Source organism: Schistocerca americana, chromosome 5 (genome assembly GCF_021461395.2).
Source record: "Schistocerca americana isolate TAMUIC-IGC-003095 chromosome 5, iqSchAmer2.1, whole genome shotgun sequence".
Taxonomy (NCBI): domain Eukaryota; kingdom Metazoa; phylum Arthropoda; class Insecta; order Orthoptera; family Acrididae; genus Schistocerca; species Schistocerca americana.
This window is the reverse complement of record NC_060123.1, coordinates 296,741,287-296,765,363: the sequence shown is the minus strand read 5'-3', so window position 1 is coordinate 296,765,363 and position 24,077 is coordinate 296,741,287. Positions and strand designations below refer to the sequence as shown.

The 24,077-nt window shown below is 43.4% G+C and overlaps 1 protein-coding gene and 1 pseudogene across 1 annotated transcript in view; both read right to left on the bottom strand.

Annotated features, from left to right (window-relative positions):
• The window catches only part of LOC124616326 (urocanate hydratase-like), a 424,523-nt gene that overhangs the window by 60,425 nt on the left and 340,021 nt on the right, over positions 1-24,077 (bottom strand). Inside the window, exon 12 of the mRNA XM_047144631.1 lies at positions 2,473-2,572. Within this exon, the coding sequence (XP_047000587.1) occupies positions 2,473-2,572 (100 nt within the window). The remainder of the gene's footprint in view (positions 1-2,472; positions 2,573-24,077) is intronic.
• On the bottom strand, positions 13,412-13,529 carry LOC124617152 (annotated as a pseudogene).

The window sequence follows — 24,077 nt, the reverse complement described above, 5'->3', positions numbered from 1 at the left end:
AATACTACATACTTGGTACAGAAATGTTCAATAACTGGGCTATGAATGCCACGAACTATCAATGAAGACTGTAATTGTCAATATTATGTGACTTGATGTCCTTCACCTCATAAGCTGACTACCCTGAATTACTGCAATGTCCATTTGTCCTGTTTATCCCAGTGATCATGGAGCACTATATTTGGTTTTGCACTAATTCTACGTTGGTGTGCCTTGTAAGAGTGTGGTGTTGACACGACATGCTGTCCACCACCATGAGCGATGAAGACATTATTATGGTCCCACTGTTTGGTGTACCTAATGTACTGCCAAAATGAAAACATGGAACATTACTACGACAGTTCAGTGTCTTGGCTACACTGATAAATTCTGATGGGAAAAGAACTTCAAGTTGTGTCACTTGGTGTTGTACTACTGTGGAAAGATATGGACTTTCAGAGCAGCTGTGTGCAATCTAAAGTGCTACAACCATGATGCAATCCTTCCCTTTCCTATCCTGATTCTTGTCACATAAAGAAAAAATTTTTTTTTGGTAACATCATTTATGTTCATAGGTTATACATTTTTCGATTCGCTAAACTCCAGTGTGAGTACACTTTTTGTCACTGGTCAACATGATGTTTGCCATTATGTTTATTTGTTGTGAAAATACTAAAGACATTTTTCAGTGCATGTGCACTTTGGACATGAATTTTTTTTTGCCATTATGTTTATTTGTTGTGAAAATGCTAAAGACATTTTTCAGTGCATGTACACTTGTCAACATAATATTTTTTGCCAGTCTGTTTATTTGTTCTGAATATGCTAAAGAATTTTTTCAGTGCCTGTGCACTTTGTTATCTGTCAAATAATTTGTATATACTTTTCTGATTTGCTACTATGTTTTGTACTCACATTTTTGTCTTTGTCTGACATATTTTGTACTTAGTGCGTGTGCACAACATTTACTTTATGTACTACATCTAATTATTCTTGCCAGTCTGTTTATTTGTTCTGCATATGCTAAAGAATTTTTTCAGTGCCTGTGCACTTTATCTGTCAAAAAGTTTGTATATACTTTTTTCTGATTTGCTACTATGTTTAGTATTCACATTTTGTCCTTGTCTGATATATTTTGTACTTAGTGCGTGTGCACAACATTTAAATATTCTGTAAGTTGTAGGATTTTGTTAATTAAAGAAAAATTTTGCCGCGCTTGGCAAGTCCAAATGACTCACCATCGCTGCCAAATTTTTGCCCCCCGAGTGGAGGGTTATGAAACACGTATGTAACGCAGCAGCGATGGCGAGGCATTGTAGCATCTGTGACCAGAGAGTATGCGCTTGACCGCGCGAGTGTTGCGAGCGGTTCTCAGTCAGTCAGTCGTTGCGAGTCAGTCAGTCAGTCGTTGCGAGTCTGTAGCTCTGTCTAGTTGAGAGCAGTACTCAGTCTGTAGTCGTCATGCAGAGCGGTCGGTCAGTAGTAGCAGCCCAGTGCGGTTGTGTGATGTAGGCGGTCGGCAATAATGGTCAAGATGAGGAATAAGGTATACTGTTAATTAATATAATCATTAGATAATGAAAAATTTTATTTATTGTAATTATTCTCCAACAAGTCTCCCAATAATAATTTTTTATTTCAAAAGTATTTTCTCAAAAATTTAATTTTTTATTGAACTCAAGATTTCGTTGCACTTCCCATTTCATTCCACTTCTTTTGAAGAAAAATTCCACTAAAATCACAAAAAAAAGAGAATATTATTATTTGCAATGCAGTTCCTCCAAGCGGTGCGCAACAACAAGAGCAGATATGTGACATCCATTTATTCTGAGGTAAGACTTTAATTCTGATTGTTTTTCACAGGGCCAAAGACCGATGTTTCGGTTTAATTGAATTTTTTTGTCACTGAATGGACTTTAATATTTTGAAGGATTTATAATTGAGTCAGATTGCGAATTTCACATTTGTTGCCATTGTCAGTACATTTGATTGTGGGCAAGTTACGCATAGAGTAATGTCCATCAGCATTTCTAATTAGTATCGTCCTTTTTCTTTAAAAATTTTTGTGGGGAGGTTACAGTTGGCTCCCATTTCTATTAAGTATTGCTGTCTTATCTAAAAAAATTGCGGTGGGGAGGTTACAAAGTACTATTACCAATAAAACCACAGAAAATCTAGTACCGTCTCAATACTGATCTTAACTGCTTGGGAATCACTTTTGGTGTAGAGTACTTGGAGAGGAAGGCAAGATAGAAGCTTAGGAAAAAAGTACCGTCGGCATCTGGGCCCTTAGAGAAGCAGCAGTAGCTCAGATGGAGCAGAGGTAACAAGGAATCAGCTGCGGCTTCGCTAAAGAAACAACGCAGGCGCTATTGATATGTTGTAAGGAAATCGCAGGAAGGAGAGTCAGAATCTATAGAGCTGTAGCAAAAATAACCAACTTTATAAACATAGACCTCTGTCAGATCGTGAGGTTATTCCCTGTTAGCTTACCTGCGCAGAAAGCAGAACCATCGTCTATGTTGGATGTCTCGCGGAATGGGCTGTCAGTGCCGCTGACGTCATGGTGGTCCCTGCTGAGTACTATGGGGCCCTGCAACAGGAATGCGCCGTCGCTGTCAGGAAAGAAGAGTCATTGAACGAATTTTACAGTGTTTTACATCATAATACGCAACTTGATAGAAAAATAAAAACAACTGAAGCTCCTGCAACGGGAAGTGGACCCGAAATGAAATTTCACGGGTTGGAGGGTATGTGAAGATGTCTCAGTGATTAAAAAAGCGAATGGAATTTACAAAGCACTTGACAAAATGTACCCACTTATTAATATGGCGTTGTACCCTCTACGGACTGAACGCATGCACTTACACAGCTGGGAAGGGTGTCTTAATGCCGGTGTATCCTCTCCTGAGGCACGCTGTCCACAACTGTTGTAACTGGCCCTTGATATTCTGGATAGTGGCACTAGGAAGGGGTTGATGTTCGAGCTGATGTCACACATGATCTATGGGGGATAGACCTGGGCTTTCTGGTGGCCACGGGACTACCTCAACATCACTATTGATAAATGGCACCACTATACTGTCAAATGAGAGGTAACACATGAGGACGCAGGCTGTCCTTGACGTACCTTTGGGGCGTCAGAGTTCTCTCAATCACGACCAGACGTGACCTGAGATCAGATCGAATAGTTCCTCACTGCATGAGTCCAGGAGTAACGCCGTGCGTCTCTCCAAACCATTCGAAGAATGGGGCTTCTCCCAGTGTCGTCGCAATGCTCACCGACGATAGACATCTACAGAGCCTCGAGTTTTGCTGAACACAATACGACACCATTCAGCAGCAGTTCAGGCCGCCCGTTCATTCACGTCGCAAAACGCAACTGGTTGTGTTGTTGTGTTAACGACAGCCTTCGCATATGACGGTAATTCACTAGTCCAGCTGCTGATAATGTCCCACCAATGGTGCGAAACGACACAGATTATTGCAAGGACTCCATTGGTCCACAATTCATCCGTGTGATGGTCAGAAGTGGTAGACTGGAATCTTGACGATGGGTGTGGCTGCCCTCACGTTCCCATGCAGTCCAACATCGGACCATTATCACAGCTGAATGCCCCACAAAGAAATGGAAATGAGCGTATGGCGTCGTTGGCCAGGAAGCTCCTATTCGCGGAAGTTCAGTTGCCAAGTGCAAGTCTTATTTCATTCGACGCCACGTTGGGCGACTTAAGGGCCGGTGATGAGGATGAAATGATTACGAGGACAACACAACACCCAGTCCCCAAGCGGAGAAAATCTCCAACCCGGCCGGGAATCGACCCCGGGCCCGCTAGAATGGGAGGCGAGAACATTACCAGCCTGCTAAGCAGGTGAATGCCCCACAAATCTGACCAAATGGAGACCCACAATGAGGCCCCTTTCAAACCCTGTCAAGTGCTGATAAAGCTGTCTCATACGGGTACGTGATATCTCCGTGTCCTTCACAGTGATCAGTCGATATCTGGCGCTGTTCGCGCCCCTTATATATCCTACCAGGCCTAGTAACGACAGTAAACACGAGCACCACTAATGCACTCTGGTGGCCATTCTACTCGTCAAAGTTAACTACAACTCTAATCGTTTAAATAGCCCTCAATGGTGTGTAGGTGTAAGAAGTTACAGTGACATCCGACTATGTCTTCTATGTTCTCACAGACAGTCTACATTTACACAGAATCTGCACGTTCATGTGGTGTAGAATGAATCAAGAGTTTACAATGGTACGCTCATCGGTATTTGATTCGTAAGGTAGTAGAAAAATTATGTTTCGTTTACGTCAGAGTTTAGGAAATACTTTGAAGAAAGTTATGTTTAGGATAACTTTTGTACTCCAAGACAAATGCAAAAAAACGAAAACTTCCATATTTTGTGGGGGAACTAGAATTTAAAGAGGTTGTATCAAGAAGTGCGAAACGGGTAAATCAGATTTCCAGAAAAACGTTTTCAATCTACCGAGGAGGACACGATCGGATAAATGTGAAAAGTGCTGACACATCAGTATGAAATACCACACTTGTAATCAGCTGGCCAGACTGTAAGTTCCTAACGGATTAAAGCCTGTGCCGGAAATTAACTGGAACCTGTAAATGCTCTCATCTGTTCAACTAATCAGCAAAACTCACGACACACCTTCACAGTTCCACACTTTTCGACGAAATCCTTTCTTTCTGGTGGGCCAGTCGAGCGAGATATACTGGAGAGCGTTTACTAAGTTTGGAAAGCAGGAGCGAGATACTGGCGAGACAGTGAGGCTGTGAGGACGAGTTGTTAGTTGTGCCCCCAGTATGTTCGTGAAAGTCAAAGTTATGAGTTTGAGTGTTGTTCCGATACGGTCAGCAAATTTCATAACAGTACACGCTCCACTGCAGAGTGAGAGTAATTCTTGTGAAATGTTTTTCTAACCGTAGCTAGCAGTTCTGAATACGCATGATTTTACTTACTGTAGTTGATAAGTAACGTGTTTCCCAAGTAATTACACACGCTTTTATTCAATTACTATTAGTGAACAACACAAATAACTGAACAGACTGTCGTCCACAGAGTTCAAAATAGCTATATTCACACCGAAAGAGCCACTTACTTTCAATACGAAGATTAATTTATAATGACGTCCGCACTATCCAAGCCCGGCTACCGTCACTCGTTATCCTGTTAGTTTGTTGACAGTGCGATTACGTCCACAACTAGCGGCTATCCACCCTCGTCTTTCTGCTTATCTGAGCAGCCATCTCGTTTACTCTGCATTGCTAGCATAAAAGGGGTGAGGAGAAGACAATAAAACACCCAAATAACACTATTAAACATAGGCATATAAAGCAATAGGTTCGCTGATAACGACGTATGCACAAGTGCAGTCATGTCAATATACAACACAGTTAATGTATAAAGCTACATTTATGCTGTAGCTTCACTGCTGGCACATAGCATGATGGTGCACTGACATAATTTCGTGTGGCTGTTCGTCAACAAGTCTATTGGTCGTGGCTCCTTCTACGCACCACGACTTGAACCCGTTAAATTTCTTGTGGGGGAATATTTAAAAGCTTTGCTGTGTTCCAAGCCTATTGACAGTGTTGATGAACTTCGGGAACGCACTGTGGATGCTTGTCAGTGCACTGGGGAACACACCTGGAATTTTTGAACGTGTAAGAACGTCGATGAGCAGACACGCTGAAACCTGCCTTTCACGAAAACAGAGGCCATTTGGAACACTCGTTGTAGTGTGTGTGTGACCTAAAGTGTATGCCTGCAGTTTAGACCCTCGTGGATTCTTTATAAGATGCTCATGTACTCAGTCGTAATACGCCGTACCGGGAATGCCACTGGTTTCCAAAACTGTGAAGTATCGAGGAGGCTGTGTTACGACGAAATAAATATCGGGTGAACAGCCTGGTATGAGTGTGCATAGGACACAATATTTCGGCAATCGACCACGTTGCCATCATCAGAGCACCTGATGATGGCAACGTGGTCGATTGCCGAAATATTGTGTCCTATGCACACTCATACCAGGCTGTTCACCCGATATTTATTTCGTCATAAAATACGCCTGGAGAAATTGAAGAATCACAGGCTGTAGTACGTCAGTGAGGTGTTTCTCGCGGTTAGTGTATGGTTCCATTATCACGCTTAAGTAAACGCTAAATGCAGGAGGCTAGGTACAAGCCTTACGGTACAGTACTGTGTATAGTAGAGCAAGAGTTCGGAGGGGTGGTTATTTGCATCAGCATGACAATGCACTCTGTCGGAAAGCAGCATATATGAAGCAATGGTTTACGAACAATGAAATTCCTGGAATTTGTTGGCCTGCCCAGAGTTCCGATCTGGACCCTATGGAACACTTTAGCGATGACTTAGAACGTCGACTTCGCTACAGACCCCAGTGTCCAACATCACTACCTTCTAAGGTTCTGGCTCTTCAGGACGAAAGCACTGCCATTCCTCCAGAAACATTCAGGTCCCTCATTGGAAGTTTCACCAGCAGAGTTCAAGCAGACACAAAGGCGAAAGGCGAACACACCCCATACTAATGTCCACTAACCAGTGTCCCGAAAATTTTAATCATATACTGTATATTGAGAACATTTGATGTCCTATTTTGATGCCTTGGGACACACTCGATGTTACTTTCGTTTGTGTAGAGTATTCGCTGCCTGGTACAACGTACTGTGTTGTATTAGTAAAATTAGTCGCCAATTATTTGTCAAGATACTTCCTATAATCGTATGTTGGCTAGTAATCGACGATGTGGTATAGTGCAGAAAGTCTTTTGGAAGTCTAGAAAGACAGGATGAACCATTTCACCTGCCCATACGATTAACGTAAGTTGTGTTTCATACTAGTGATATTTTTCTGAATACGGGCTGATTCTTTGATTTAATGGACGGCACCACAGTCCGACATGATATGTGACGTGTCAACGCCAAGTGGGACGTAACGCCGATACCCAACCGAACTGGCGAAGGCCGATCCAGACAGTAAAAGGGGAAGTCTAGCCTGGCGCCGTAAGAGTATGCGGCACCAAGCTCAGAAAGCTCAGAAGGGATGACGAGAGAGGGAGGGGGTGAGGAGGGGGGGGGGGAGGGGGGGCAACCGGATGATGGTGAGCCGGGCGCGCACTCAAGTGCCGGGGGCAGTTCCAGACGCGATAAATCCAGGGGACACCCGTTAATGTCTCCTCGCAATTTCCTGCGCCAAATTGAATTCTCGGTTCGGCAGGGCCGCTCCTATACCGCGAGATTCGCTTCTTATTCCGTCGCCCTTCTCCCGACGCGACGTAAGGTGGTGGAGTGGGACTGCTGTCTTCGAAGGAAGAGGTCCTTCCCTTTACGCACGTCCCTCTGATGCCGAGAGAACTTCTGCAGTGGGACGAGGAGCTGCCGGACAGCCACCGACCGCTACTTTTTTCTTTCATCTTACATTATCTACCCAGGAGGGTAAGGCAGATTGTAGTTATACTCTGTTCCTATCAGCCAAATCCTAGCGAACTATGAGAGGAATATTTGGAAGGAGCGTTCCATTTTCAGCATTCGCCTGGCAACAAAGGGGAACTTCCCGAAATGCTGTTCATACCTGGGAATTATTCGAAACTTTTCTAACTAATTTGAGACAGTGCTGGATCAGTGATGCAGTTAAAAGTATGGACTCCTTTAATTACTCTAACCTGGAAGTTCGTAGGAGACTGCAACCCTGGTTTTATGCCCTGAAATGTTACCCATTTAAATAAAATCTGACTCAGATGATTTTTTGGTTTCAAAGTGGCAAAGAATTTCGCAAAGCGTAAAGGAATAAAAATGGGGGATTAACCAGAGTTAAACAAAACAAACTGAAATTAGAATCCTCACTGTAGACGTCAAGCATCTGTTAACTATGTATGTCAATACATGTCTCATAGATACTAAGTGTCCAGCGCAACTGTTTTTGCCATCTGTTGCCTTACATTACCATTTTACCTTTCTTCTTTTGGAGTCATCAGTCATCTAAATGGTTTGATGCGGGCCACCACGAATTCCTCTCCTGCACCAAGCATTTCGTCTCAGAGTAGCATTTGCAACCTAAGTCCTCAATTATTAGTCGGATATCCCAGTCTTCCTCTACAGTTTTTACTCTCTACAATATCATGGAAGTTATTCCTTGATGTCTTTTCTCTTCTTCTTGTCAGTGTTTTCCATATATTCCTTTCCTAGCCGATTCTGCGGAGAACCTCCCCATTCCCTATTCTCTCCACCTTATTTTCAACATTCTTATTCTTGTGTAGCACAACACCTCAGATGCTTCGATTCTCTTGTGGTCCGGTTTTCACTACCATACAATGCTGTGCTCCGAACGTACATTCTCAGGAATTTCTTCCTCATTCTCAACGTTGTTGTCAAAGAGAGCGGAGAAGCGGACTAAGGTTCAGGGCACTCTCTTGCCCTTGGGGTCAAAAACTACCCCTAAAAGGCGGAAGAATCATAAGTAATCATCAGGATGCAGAAGGCAATGGAAAGCACTGCATTAATGACACATAATGTGAATTCACAGGACATGTGTCTCTTAACTGAAAAGGTGTCACGATGGCCTCTGTATTGACAAAAGATTCCAGACTAGCCCCTCATTCGGACCTCCGGGAGGGAACTACCGAGCGGCAGATGACCATAACAAAAAGATTCATTGGTCAACGAAAAGATAACATTACCTGATAATGTGAAAAATCGTGAGGTACTGTGATAACTAGTATTATCTCAATGCCTCTGTCTCTTCTAACACTTGTCTAGAAGTGTAACAGCGATACAGACTTGACTGCGTAACTGAAAACCCTATTTAATATTTTCACAATCACTGCTTGAGGCAGGCTAGTTCACTCCAGATTTTAATACAATTAAAATGGAAGGGGTACATTTCAAGAACGTGGTTCTAGAGTGAAAACATGCAGATGTATGAAACGGATGAAAAGATCTGTTGAACAAACACCAGGGATGAGGATAATAAATTCGTAAGATCCTAACGATACTCACATGTAACATAATGGTCAATATCGATATGAACAAGGTAAATTACTTTATGTGCAAATACAATTCCATTGACTATATGCCTTTACACTTCCAATGGAAGAGGAGGAGGAGGTGGATATTAGTGTTTAACGTCCCGTCGACAACGAGGTCATTAGAGACGGAGCGCAAGCTCGGGTGAGGGAAGGATGGGGAAGGAAATCGGCCGTGCCCTTTCAAAAGAACCATCCCGGCATTTGCCTGAAGCGATTTAGGGAAATCACGGAAAACCTAAATCAAGATGGCCGGAGACGGGATTGAACCGTCGTCCTCCCGAATGCGAGTCCAACTTCCAATGTACCGGTATGCAGTGTTGTTGTTGTTGTGGTCTTCAGTCCTGAGACTGATTTGATGCAGCTCTCCATGCTACTCTATCCTGTGCAAGCTTCTACGTCTCCCAGTACCTACTGCAACCTACATCCTTCTGAATCCTCTACTATTTTTACCCTCCACGTTGCCCTCCAATACTAAATTGGTGAGTCCTTGATTCCTCAGACCATGTCCTACCAACATCGTCTTCCATTTCCATAATATTGTCCTCAAGTACATCGCCCTTGTATAGCCCCTCTATATACTCCTTCCACCTTTCTGCTTTCCCTTCTTTGCTTAGAACTGGGTTTCCATCTGAGCTCTTGATATTCATGAAAGTGGTTCTCTTCTCTCCAAAGGTCTCTTTAATTTTCCTGTAGGCAATATCTATCTTACCCCTAGTGAGATAAGCCTCTATATCCTTACATTTGTCCTCTAGCCATCCCTGCTTAGCCATTTTGCACTTCCTGTCGATCTCATTTTTGAGACGTTTGTATTCCTTTTTGCCTGCTTCATTTACTGCATTTTTATATTTTCTCCTTTCATCAATTAAATTCAATATTTCTTCTGTTACCCAAGGAACTGAAATTAGATTACGCACTGTACACCTCATGCATCTTTTAACTATGTATGTCAATAAATTGCATCTCATAGATACTAAGTGTCCAACGCAATTGTCTTTGCCATCTGTTGCCCTACATTACCATTTGTACTTTTTTTTTTGGGTCATCAGTCATCTAAATGGTTTGATGCGGACCGCCACGAATTCCTCTCCTGTACCAAACGTTTCGTCTCAGAGTAGCATTTGCAATCCAAGTCCTCAATTATTTACCGGATATCCCAATTTCTATCTTCCTCTACAGTTTTTACTCTCTACGGTACCATGGAAGTTATTCCTTGATGTCTTTTCCCTTCTTCTTGGCAGTGTTTTCCGTATTCAGGCAAATGCCAGGACGGTTCCTTTGAAAGAGCACGCGACGGCCGGCTTCTTTCCCCAACCCTCCCTAATCCGATGAGACCGTGACCTCGCTGTTTGGTCCACTCCCCTGAATCAACCAACCAACCATCTGTTGACAAACCCTGTTGGCTTCGTCAGGTGGAACTTCAGTGTCCATGGAGTGTGAACGTGTGGTGTGGGATAATTAACCTTCAGATCACAGGCCCGTGTTTCATAGGCGGAACACTGATCGTGCACAAATATCACAGCCTCCTAACAGACCATCTTTCACAGATGCTAGAAGACGTTCCTCTGCAGACTACGAGGAACCTGTGGTATCAAGATGATGGCTGTCCACCGCATAGTGCGTGAAGTACTACACCATGTCTGCACGAATTGTTTCCAAATCGTTGGATTGGACGTAGAGAACATGTATCTTAGTCGGCCCGTTTCCCGGATTTGACATCTGTAGACTTTTATTTTCTGTGCAGGAAGACGCTGTCTACAAGGACGTAGCAACTACACCCCATGATATGCAACGACGTATTACTGCAATCTGCACGGACATCTCCGCAAAACTGCTACCACATATTCAGCAAAACGTTGTCCGGCCCCGGTAGCTGAATGGTCAGCGTGACGGAATGTCAATCCTAAGGTCCCGGGTTCGATTACCGGCTGGGTCGGAGATTTTCTCCGCTCAGGGACTGGGTGTTGTGTTGTCCTAATCATCCTCTTTTCATCCCCATCGACGTGCAGGTCGCCGAAATGGCGTCAACTCGAAAGACCTGCACCAGGCGAACGGTCTACCCAACGGGAGGCCCTAGCCACACGACATTTCATTTCATTTCAGCAAAACGTTGCATACCAGACTGGAAGCATGTACTGCTGCTGCCGGTGATCATTTTGAACACAACCTGTGATGGTCAGTTATCTCGTCTGTGCTCAGAACCCACATAACTAGAGTATGCATTTGTGCTGTTCTTTGGTATAATCTACCAGAGATAAATACAAGCGTCAGTATGCGAACTTTTCAAACCACGATATCTTGTAAACAACTCGCACTAGAAACCTGTAACAAACACCACTGACATTCTAATTTACGTTACTTTAGTTGGTTAACGTCAAGAGGAATTATTCCATTTAAAATAAATATATGTTACACAAAAAATACACTTTCTAAGTATTATTACAATTTGTTTATTGGCTAACAGTACCATTCTGTGGAAACCGCACATCAGTAGCACTTTCCATTTCCACAATATTTGCGGTACACGTTTTAGGAGATTCACCCTGTATAAAGTATACAGAGTGATTCCATGATGATGTTACTAACTTTCAAGGATGATGCCGAAGACAGAATGTGTCAATTTTGTGTAAGGCACCCTGGTTCGGAAACTAGCGAGACGAAAGTTATAAGAGAGAACGCTTCTGACGCCTCTGGAAGTGGACCTCTTCTACTGCTTCCCTAGAAGAGATGTGTTTCATACTGGCAAAGATGAACAAGTGTTCATAGCTCCTGAGGTATGCACTTTAGAGTCTGTTTACCAGATACTTTTTTCCTTGTTTGGGTCCGTACTACTACCTCTAAAAATATGGCAAGCAAAGAGCATGCAGCAGAAGAAGTCAACTATCGGAGGTATCCCAACGATTTTCGCTTATAACCTTCGACTTGGTCGTTTCCGAACTAGGGTCTCTCATCTCACATGGTTACATTTGCGGACAAGGATAAATGTACAATAATGAGGCGTCTGTCCACTCTTCGCCTTTATGACTGCTTGATCTCTGCTGAGAACACTTTGAATGGTGTGCATGAATGTCAGTGGAGGAATGGCATCCCATTCTTCCTCAAGAGCCGAATCCAAAGAAGGTAGCTATGTTGGACATTGGCGTTTGCAGTGAAACCAACGTTCTGACCTATCTGGACGGTGATCCATTGGGTTCTGGTCGGGACTTGGGCAGGCCAGAACATTTTAGGAATGTTACCGTCCACAGACCATTGCCTTACAGACGCTACTTTATGTCAGGGAGCATTGTAATGCTGGTAGCAGTAATCATCGTCTCCGAACTGTTCCTAAAACTTATTACAATCTTCTTCATCTAGCATTTTCCTCAGCCCAATATAGGGACCAAACCTTAACTATGAACAACACCACACACCCCAATATAGGGACCAAACCTTAAGCAGGAGCAACACCACGCATCCCAACACTACCTCCTTCGATCTCCGTTGTTGGAACTATACATGCTGTCAGATAAAGTTCTCCACTCATTCGCCAAATCCGAAATCTTGCTTCTGATTGCCAGAGGGCACTCGGTGATTCATGACTTCAAATCACTCGTTTCCAGTCATCTACAGTCTAATGTCGTTGCTCTTTACATCGCCTCAAACATCGCTTACCACTGACTACAGACATTTTCTTCACTCGCTATGGACAGTCATTGTCTTAGCTGGACCAGCACTCTGAAACCCACTAGTGATTCCTTCCGCTGATTTCATTAGATTTTTTACAGCCACCATCCGCAATGCTTTAAGGTCTCTGTTCGGTAGTGCCTGAGGTCTACCCGGTTTTGATTCAGCTATGATTGTTCCTTCACGTTTTCGCTTCACAATCTCATTACCAACAGACGACATGGGCAGCTTCAGAAGGATTGAAATGTCCCTGATGGATCTGTTGCTAAGTTCGTATCCAACAACTGGTCTACGTTCGAAGTCAATTAGCTGTCGTGACCGACTCATTCTGCTGTTATTGTTTTTATATTAAAATATTACCCGCCTCCTTTCATACTGGCGGGTCCACTCTAGTGGTCACTCCTACATTACATAGGGTTGTTAGGATACTTTTCATCACATACTGTACTACGACCGAGTGACAAGGAGCTGTGGTGAGGCATTGGACGGGAGGACATGTATATAGCACTCCGTCTTCAGATCAAAAGTGGCCCATCGGGACCATTCGACCCCTGTGTCATCCTCAGCTGAGGATGCGATAGGAGAGGCGTGTGGACAGCACACCGCTCTCCCGGTCGTTATGAAGGTTTTCTTTGACTGGAACAGCTACTATTCGGCCGCGTAGCTCCTCAATTGGCATCATGAGGCTGAATGCACCACGAAAAATGGCAACAGCGCATGGCGCCCCGGACGGTCACCCATCCAAGTACCGGTCACGCCCGACAGAACTTAACTTCGGTGATCTTACGGGAACCGGTGTTTCCATTGCGGCAAGGCCGTTGCCGGACGGGAGGATGACGAATCGTATCACCGTCTGGCCATCATGACATGGGTTGTCCGTGGCTTCCCTAAGCCACTTAAAGCAAATGCCGGCAGGTACTAGCTCATGCAGGTTGATTCTTACAAAAAGTAAAAATCAGCAACCATTCACTGTTAATAATGATATTTATTAAGTAAGTAGCGTCGTTTCTCTTCACTTTGCATAATTTAATGCAAATTAACCTTAGTTTGCTTTAGTCGTGGAGAAAATATTTTGGGCTGTTGGTGTCGCCATACAAATCCTGCATCATTTCATGGCTGTCTTGACTTTGAAGAGGTTCGTATTCCATGGAGTAAGAAGCAAGATTCGTCATCATCTTGTTCTTTATAGACACAGACAGTGTGTAGCACCACGCGCACACACACCACAGAAATTCGGCTACATAGTTGTTTGTTTGCAAGAGTAAGCTACATGAAATTACGAACGTGTACAGCCGTCGGTTCGACCCACTAGCAGCACTATTAGTTTTTTTTAATAAATAACACATTATTAACAGCGGTTGGTTTCAGTTTTCTGAAGTTCATAATATGTTTGGGGATAGTGGATTACACGAGATGCTAAAGAGATTATTGAGAAGGTGTCACAACGCGCATAGCGGTAGTTGGAAAGACAAGTCAGAAGAAGATACCAGCCACCTTAGCCAGCATAAGTGAGACGGCATCAAAACGCCCCTAGGATAGGAAGTGATATTTGGGACTGAACTAGATGCCTTGCAAGAGAAGCGGACTATCTAAAATCACTGACGTTGCTTGTAAGCTTTACTTCGTAACAGAAGAAACTGATTGTAATACCTCATAAAAAAGAATCAGACATGCTGTTCAAATGCATCAAAGAGTAATATTGTCTCTATCATCCCTCTATTTTCACCCACTGAACTACACTCCTGGAAATTGAAATAAGAACACCGTGAATTCATTGTCCCAGGAAGGGGAAACTTTATTGACACGTTCCTGGGGTCAGATACATCACATGATCACACTGGCAGAACCACAGGCACATAGACACAGGCAACAGAGCATGCACAATGTCGACACTAGTACAGTGTATATCCACCTTTCGCAGCAATGCAGGCTGCTATTCTCCCATGGAGACGATCGTAGAGATGCTGGATGTAGTCCTGTGGAACGGCTTGCCATGCCATTTCCACCTGGCGCCTCAGTTGGACCAGCGTTCGTGCTGGACGTGCAGACCGCGTGAGACGACGCTTCATCCAGTCCCAAACATGCTCAATGGGGGACAGATCCGGAGATCTTGCTGGCCAGGGTAGTTGACTTACACCTTCTAGAGCACGTTGGGTGGCACGGGATACATGCGGACGTGCATTGTCCTGTTGGAACAGCAAGTTCCCTTGCCGGTCTAGGAATGGTAGAACGATGGGTTCGATGATGGTTTGGATGTACCGTGCACTATTCAGTGTCCCCTCGACGATCACCAGTGGTGTACGGCCAGTGTAGGAGATCGCTCCCCACACCATGATGCCGGGTGTTGGCCCTGTGTGCCTCGGTCGTATGCAGTCCTGATTGTGGCACTCACCTGCACGGCGCCAAACACGCATACGACCATCATTGGCACCAAGGCAGAAGCGACTCTCATCGCTGAAGACGACACGTCTCCATTCGTCCCTCCATTCACGCCTGTCGCGACACCACTGGAGGCGGGCTGCACAATGTTGGGGCGTGAGCGGAAGACGGCCTAACGGTGTGCGGGACCGTAGCCCAGCTTCATGGAGACGGTTGCGAATGGTCCTCGCCGATACCCCAGGAGCAACAGTGTCCCTAATTTGCTGGGAAGTGGCGGTGCGGTCCCCTACGGCACTGCGTAGGATCCTACGGTCTTGGCGTGCATCTGGGCGTCGCTGCGGTCCGGTCCCAGGTCGACGGGCACGTGCACCTTCCGCCGACCACTGGCGACAACATCGATGTACTGTGGAGACCTCACGCCCCACGTGTTGAGCAATTCGGCGGTACGTCCACCCGGCCTCCCGCATGCCCACTATACGCCCTCGCTCAAAGTCCGTCAACTGCACATACGGTTCACGTCCACGCTGTCGCGGCATGCTACCAGTGTTAGAGACTGCGATGGAGCTCCGTATGCCACGGCAAACTGGCTGACACTGACGGCGGCGGTGCACAAATGCTGCGCAGCTAGCGCCATTCGACGGCCAACACCGCGGTTCCTGGTGTGTCCGCTGTGCCGTGCGTGTGATCATTGCTTGTACAGCCCTCTCGCAGTGTCCGGAGCAAGTATGGTGGGACTGACACACCGGTGTCAATGTGTTCTTTTTTCCATTTCCAGGAGTGTATATAAATTGTGGGTAATGAGGAGCACAGTGCACATAAAAGCACATCTATAATTCAGAGTAACATATAAGATGTAATTAATAAGAGTGCAAAAGATCGTACGAAAGCAAAATCCTGTGGATTGTTAGGTTGCGTCAAGTTTATCAATTTCTGCTTACTCTGTCGAGGTTTCGGTCCTCTGCTGGAATCTTCTCCACGGTTTTCTGATGTTCCCGGTTAGCTCAACAACTCAGAAATCAGTGTCGCGTTCAGTTATAAAACGAAATCTATGAAGTGACGTGTGTCTGTGGCAAAGTATGTATAGGCAAACCTAAAAGGACAGTAAAAGAACATATTAAAAAGCACGAACGCCACACGCGTTTAAAACAAACTGTTAAATTTGCTTTAGCGGAACACCAAGATTTCTCACAAAGGCTGAAATTTGAATAGAAAAGACGGCGACGTTTTCCCGTCATCAAGAGACCACTGTCTCTGTCACTATGGCCCACCAGTAGTAGCTGGAAAAATTTCACCCAATACCCCACTTCAAAATAAGATTGGGAAAACTGCCTTTTATAAGAGAACGCGATGATGGTTTTTGAAAACTTAACTTTGTGTTACGGCAGGTCTTGTCATGGGGGAAGCCTCGGCAGAGAGATCCACCGCATGAGCGTCTAGGGAAGTGAGTCCAGCGGTGGTTTCCCCTTGCCTTCCACTGGTGATGATAAAATGATAATGAGGACAACACAACACCCAGTCCCTGAGCGGAGGAAATCTCCAACCAAGCCGGGAATCGAACCAGGGTCTCTTGGCGTGACAGACTGCCGCGCTGACCACTCAGCTATCGGGGCGGACTGGTTTTTAAAGGCTTTCAGATAAACAGTAAAACCAGCAGATCCTGAAGACAGCAGCTAAGGGATCTAAACGTCGATTGCTTAGGAAGAAATTAAAGAGCAAGACGTGGCCGAACAACCTTGAAGATTTTCTTTCAATGACAACGGCAATGAAAGTTTGCTCAGTTAAGTAGATAGCATGATATTCACAGTGCGTGTTGCTTAACGTGCCGGGCTTACCCCATAACGATCGCTTTCTTTGCCTATGCAATCAGTGTCTTACTATATTCCCTTAAAAACAGAAAGTGATGAATCGTCTAGAAACTGAATGAGGATATATGAAGGGCAGGGTAACGTACAGAGCATTTTTGTTCTACATAGTCATCCTCCTGTCTGTTACTTAAAAGTAAACAGTATTTATAAGAAAATTGAAACTGTCAGCGTTTAATTCAGGTTTTATTCGAAAATTGATTTGTAACGTGAAACAGAGGGAAGATGTAGTAAAAATAAAGAAAATAATATGGCTTTGTCATAATTATATAGCACTAGAAAACACAATTTCTTCAACAAAAAGGTGAAATAAAAAATGATTCGCAGAACAAAATTATATCAAACATTGCTTCAATACTTCAAACTTATATAAAACATGTTTCTGTTATTTATAAACAACTTTCTCATTTATCGATAATAACAGGAAACTGTTGCCTTTGATTATGACGAATAACGGTCTGTTGAGTACAAAATAACAACAATAATTACATATATTTTTCTATGTTTGTGCATGTCAACTGTACTTGCATCACAAGTAATTTCTTTGTTTACAAAACAGAGCAAAAGTTCCACGATAAACTGGTATTTATTGCTTATAAAATGCAATTTGTGTTCTGTGAGGCTATAAAATACAGAAAGGACTAACGCTGAATGATGTGCGGGTCTAATCAGTTTCTCTCTTAGACATTCATTTACGTTTCTTTCTCTACAAACGCTACGAATACCACCGGTAACCTTACAATTTACTACGTCATTTATGTAGTGTACCGAAACTACCGAACAGTAGTTTTGATAAAGAGCAACTCTAAGTAGAACGCGTCTCTGGCCACATGTCCGTATGATCTTTTGTGTTCCTTATCGTCTCTCAGAGATATTTTCTCGTAGTTTACCCTCATTTATCAAAATCCCCTATACAGTGACAGGCAGCACAACTGGGAACCCGCAGCAGGTGTCACTGAGTACCAGAGCAGGGCGGTCCCCGAATTAGAATCAGATTGATTTGTAATTTCTAGAATTTATTTTGCTTTGTAATTAATGTACTTTTTCGTTTTTTGTCTCATTTATATGGTTGCAGAAGCAGCTCTATTATTTGCTTTTGTTACCATATTGTAAATCAGAGATATAACAGCAAAAAAATAAATAAGTGCATCTTTACAGAGCGTCGATGACAGAAAGTGAACTTTCGACAAAATAGCAGTCTCACAGTGTCGTACAATTTGTCCATCGCATCAGTACACCAGCCATGTACTTGTCCAATTAATTAGCATTATTAGGAAGCACACAACGAGAAAGCAACCGGGTTAGCTGAAGGAGGCGCTGATTACGCCAGAGTGGCTGACAGCGCGCTCCACGTTGTCCGTGGACAGGCTATTTGAGAGCGCGGCGCCTGCGGGTCGGCAACTTGTCGCGCAGCCTGTATCGGAAGTTTGCCCAAGTGAAAGGCGAGCCGCCGCCGCTGTTACATTATTCTCTTAGTTGCCCGGGCTCCTTTATAACGGCGCCGCGCGCACGGCAGGGAGGAAGGAAGGCCGGGGAGCGCTGCTCGACGGCCATATTGATCACGACGTCGGCGCCGCGCGTGCCCGCCGCTCCTCGCCTCTCGCCCCTCGGCCCTAGCCCTCCCAGCGACTTGCCCGCTAGCCTAAAACGCGACGAGCCCTCCGCACTCCATAGGCGTCACTGTCTCCTCTCTACGGCCGGATAGTCGTCCTACTACACTCGTCATATACGCTACAATTTGTACTCAAACGGTGTCCGATAAGAACTGCCAACAGGCTTTTTGCATCTTTCCACCATCTGTTCAGCCACCCCTCTAATAAAAGTAGAAGAACATTAGAAAAGAACTCGGAAAAACACTATTAATAAATTTTACATATTAATGAAAGTAACGCACTGTATGTGCGACAGTGAGTTGTAAACTTTTATTTCGATGGGAGATCCGATGCTACGATTCTTAGTGATTAGTAAAAATAAGGAACTAATATTTTAAAAATGTGTATTTAAATAATACTGAGATCGAAGAGGTCAGAAGAACTGAGAATAATGTAGCGTAACAAACACGAATTGTATATAGATATAACAATGAAAAATACGGGATGGAATAATGGCAGTATTGTGAAAATGATAGACTGATACTTACCATATGGCGGAGATGATGAGTCGTAGATAGGCACAACAAAAGACTTTCAAACAAGACGCTTTTGGCCAAAAAAGCCTTCATCGGAATTAGACAACACACACACACACGCACACACACACACACGCACAAACGCAGCTCACACACGCACATGGCACAGTCTTTACCTACCAAGACCAGATTTTAAGTCATCAGACTGGTTTGATGCGGCCCGCCACAAATTCCTCTCCTCATCTCAGAGTAGTAATTGCACCCACCTCCTCAATTATTTGCTGTTACTAATATATCTACATATACATCTACATGCATACTCCACAAGCCACCTGACGGTGTGTGGCGGAAGGTACTTTGAGTATACCGGTTCTCCCTTCTATTCCAGTCTCGTATTGTTCGTGGAAAGAAAGATTGTCGATATGCCTCTGTGTGGGCTCTAATCGCTCTGATTTTATCCTCATGGTCTCTTCGCGAGATGTACGTAGGAAGGAGCAATATACTGCTTGACTCCTCGGTGAAGGTATGTTCTCGAAACTTCAACAAAAGCCCGTACCGAGCTACTGAGCGTCTCTCTTGCAGAGTTTTCCACTGGAGTTAATCTATCATCTCCGTAACGCTTTCGCGATTACTAAATGATCCTGTAACGAAGTGTGCTGCTCTCGGTTGGATCTTCTGTATCTCTTCTATCAACCCTATCTGGCACGGATCCCACACCGGTGAGCAGTATTCAAGCAGTGGGTGAACAAGTGTACTTTGTAACCTACTTCCTTTGTTTTTGGATTGCATTTCCTTAGGATTCTTCCAATGAATCTCATTCTGGTATCTGCTTTACTGACGATTAATTTTATATGGTCATTCCATTTCCTAATGCCTACTCCCAGATAGTTTGTGGAATTAACTGCTTCCAGTTGCTGACCTGCTATATTGTAGCTAAATGATAAAGGATCTTTCTTTCTATGTATTCGCAGCACATTATATTTGTCTACATTGAGATTCAATTGCCATTCCCTGCACCATGAGTCAATACGTTGCAGATCCTCCTGCATTTCAGTACAATTTTCCATTGTTACAACCTCTCGATACACTACAGCATCATCCGCAAAAAGCCTCAGTGAACTTCCGATGTTATCCAGAAGGTCATTTATGTATATTGTGAATAGCAACGGTCCTACGACACTCCCCTGCGGCACACCTGAAATCTGTCTTCCTCTATAGTTTTTACCCTTCACAGCACCCTCTAATATCATGGAAGTTATCCCCTGATGCCTTAACAGATGTCCTATAATTTTGTCCCTTCTTCTTATCGGTGTTTTCCATATGTTCCTTTACTCGCCGATTCTTCGAAGAACCTCCTTATTGCGGCTAGCTTCTGGATCACACGGTCCCAGGTTCTATTTCCGGCCAAGTTGGGGATTTTCTCTGCCTAGGGACTGGGTATTTGTGTTGCCCTCATCATTTCATTATCATTCGTGAAAGTGGCTAGAGTGGACTGTGAAAACATTGGAAATTTGTACGGACGCTGCCGACCACGCAGTTGAGCGCCCCGCAAACCAAACATCATCATCATTCCTTACTTGATCTGTCCACATAATTTTCAACATTCTTCTGCAGCATTGCGTCTCAAAGACTTCGATTCTCTTCTCACTACCACACAATGCTGTGCACCAAAGGTACATTATCAGGATGCATTTTTTGCCAGTGCTATACTGCTTTTTATATTCTTCTTGCTCAGTACGTCCTGGGTTATTTTGCTGCCTATGTAGCAGAATTCCTTAAGTTCGTCTACTTCGTGATCACCACTTCTAATGTTAAGTTCTTCGCTGTCTCAACTCTACAATTCCTCATTTGTTGGTCTTTCTTCGATTTAGTCTCAATCCATATTCTATACTCATTAGACCATTCCATTCAACACATACTGCAGTTCTTCTTCATTTTCACTGAGGCTAGCAATGTCATCATCGAATCTTATCATTGATATCCTTTTACCCTGAATTTTAAACCGACTCTTGAACCTTTTTCTAATGGCTAAGGCTCTTAGCACAGGGTCTTCCATAGAGAGAAAAAACTGGTTGCAACTCATTGTCCCACATACAGCTCGTTACTCTCATTACTTTGTAAAATCTGTTACACACGCACACACACATTATATATATATGAGCTGTGGGTGGGACAGTGAGTTTGTTCACTTCTTCGACTGCTAATTCTCTTCTTGTTTCGTTATATAACTGTATTAATGGAAAAGTTAATTTCTAACTTTTTCATCAAAAACAAAAAGTATTGGAAAAGTAGTTACAGAAAAGAGTTTGCTTTGTGAACAAAGTTAACTGCTTCTGTGTGATATCTCTGATTGTATTTACGAGATAGTCAAGAATTTTCGCTATAAACACTGGCTTTTACGGAATTCTCGTTTAATTTGTGGGAAACTAATGTGTTCCAATTACGAAAGTTCATTTTAATTTGAAAGACTCAAAAATATTAACAAAACTTTTAAAAAATTAATTTTGATTTCGGCACAGCTTCTTCCGCAGAACTGTTTACGGGTGTTTCATGGCGAACGCACGCAGACTACGGAACTTTGCCTCACACTGACAAATTCATTGAAAGAGATCCTTATCGGACGCCAGATATACGCTTGCCTAAGAAATAACCGGTGTGATTAACTCGCACGCAAGTACAACGACGAAGCGCACGGCGCAGAGTGATACAGAAAAACCAAGAGCCAGTGGCTGAAACTGAGGAATGCCGGACATTTGCCACGCCAGACATTTGCCACACCGGACATTTGCCACACTTGCCCCTTCGCCAGGTAGCGATCCCTCAGCTAAGGGCCGACCTTCCCCGTAGTACCTCTGTCCGCTTTCAAACCGCCGTCTCCACATCTTACTCGATACAACCAGTACGTAAGGGACCTCCTTCTTCGACATCTTGGCCAAATACAGAGCTTCTTTTACGAAATCGAAGTATTTACAACTTTTGGGAAACGAAAGCAATACCGACGATTATGTCAGTATGTAATTAGTTCTGCCAAGTATAAATATATATTCCTCTGTCCGTACAGTAGCTTCCTTTCACGCTTACTGATTGCGATAGAAACAGTCCATCGGCATGGGAGCAACAAGAAAGGAACAATGAAACGTGAATGCAAATATACGCTAATCATTTCTTTTTTATCACTGCATTTGTGCCTACTTTAATAACTACAACTGCATACCCAAAAGGCAATAGGGAAAGAATAAATGGGTTTGTGAATGTTTGAAAAGAAGAATGACATACTCCATATTAATTTACTCTCTAAAAACATTAGTTAATAAAGTGTAGCGGGACAATGATCAAAACATAATTGAAAACACGTTCACTAAATAGAGATAAGAACATCTATGATTGACATGTCATCTAAAATCGACTTACAATTTTAAAATGTTAGAAATAAGGAAATGAAGTAATACAGAATGCTACGCTTGTAACGTACGTTGTTGTTCTACATTGTTTAGCTCTGGTATTTGCCGGCCGAAGTGGCCGTGCGGTTAAAGGCGCTACAGTCTGGAACCGCAAGACCGTTACGGTCGCAGGTTCGAATCCTGCCTCGGGCATGGCTGTTTGTGATGTCCTTAGGTTAGTTAGGTTTAACTAGTTCTAAGTTCTAGGGGACTAATGACCTCAGCAGTTGAGTCCCATAGTGCTCAGAGCCATTTTTTAGCTCTGGTATTTACAAGGTCACAGAGAAAACATCTTAGGTTCTGGAGGGAAAAGCTATAATTCTAATTATCTGCACTACAACAAAAACAAGAAAGACAACTTAAGGAAAAGTAATGTAAGCTCACAATCGACTTTCAAGCAGATAGTTCCTGTGACTTAGTATGGGCAGAGGTTATATTCGACGACGGGAATAAATTAATAACTGGCTCCTTTTACCGACCCCCTTTCTCAGATGAAACAGTTGCTGAACAGTTCAAAGAAAAGAAAACTTGAGTCTCATCACAAATAAGCACCCTACTCATACAATTATAGTTGGCAGTTACTTCAATCTGCCTTCCGCATGTTGACAAAAATACATTTTCATACCCTATTGTAAACAGAAAACAACTTCCGTAATTATTATAAATGCTTTTTAAAAATTATTTTTAACAATTAGTTGACGAGGCCATTCAAATTGTAAATGGTTACAAAAACACACTTGACCTCTTAGCCACAAATAATCCTGAACATCACGACGGATACAGGGATTAGTGCACACACAGTCGTAGAGAGGCTCACTTCCGTAACAAAGAAATTCACCAAAACTAAACGCGAAATATATCTATTGATAAAAGCAGCTAAAAGTTCGGCTGACGTCTTACTAAGAGATGGTCTCCAATCCTTCCAAACTATGTAAATGAAGACCATATGTGGCTTAAGTTCAAAGAAATAGTATCAACAGCACTCGAGATATTCATACCAAATAAATTAATAAGAGACGGAACTGATCCCCCATGGTACACAAAACACGACAGAAAGCTGTTGCAGGAGCACCGCAAAAGGCACGTATAATGTAGACGAACGCAAAATCTCCAAGATTGGTGAAGTTTTACTGAGGCTCGAAATTTGGTGCGGATTTCAATGCGAGATGCATTTAATAGTTTCCACAACGAAGCTCGCTCTAGAAATGTGGCGGAAAATCCAAAGAGATACTGGTCCCATGTTAAGTAAGCCAGCGGAAGGGCTCAGTAAGTACCTTTACTGCGCGACAGCGACGGTAATGTTACTGATGACAGTGCCACTAAAGTGGAGTTAGTAAATGCATTTTCCGAAATTCCTCCACCAAAGAAGACGAAGTAAATATTCCAGAATTCGAAATGAGAACAGCTGCAAACATAATTTAGAAGTAGCTATCCCTGGTATTGCAAAGCAACTGAAATTACACTGTCAGTGACAGAGGAAATGATCAAATATCTTTTCAAAAAGTCTCTAATGTATAAGAAAAGTAGGTCTAATACATTTGTTTCTGATGTTCTTTAGTAAC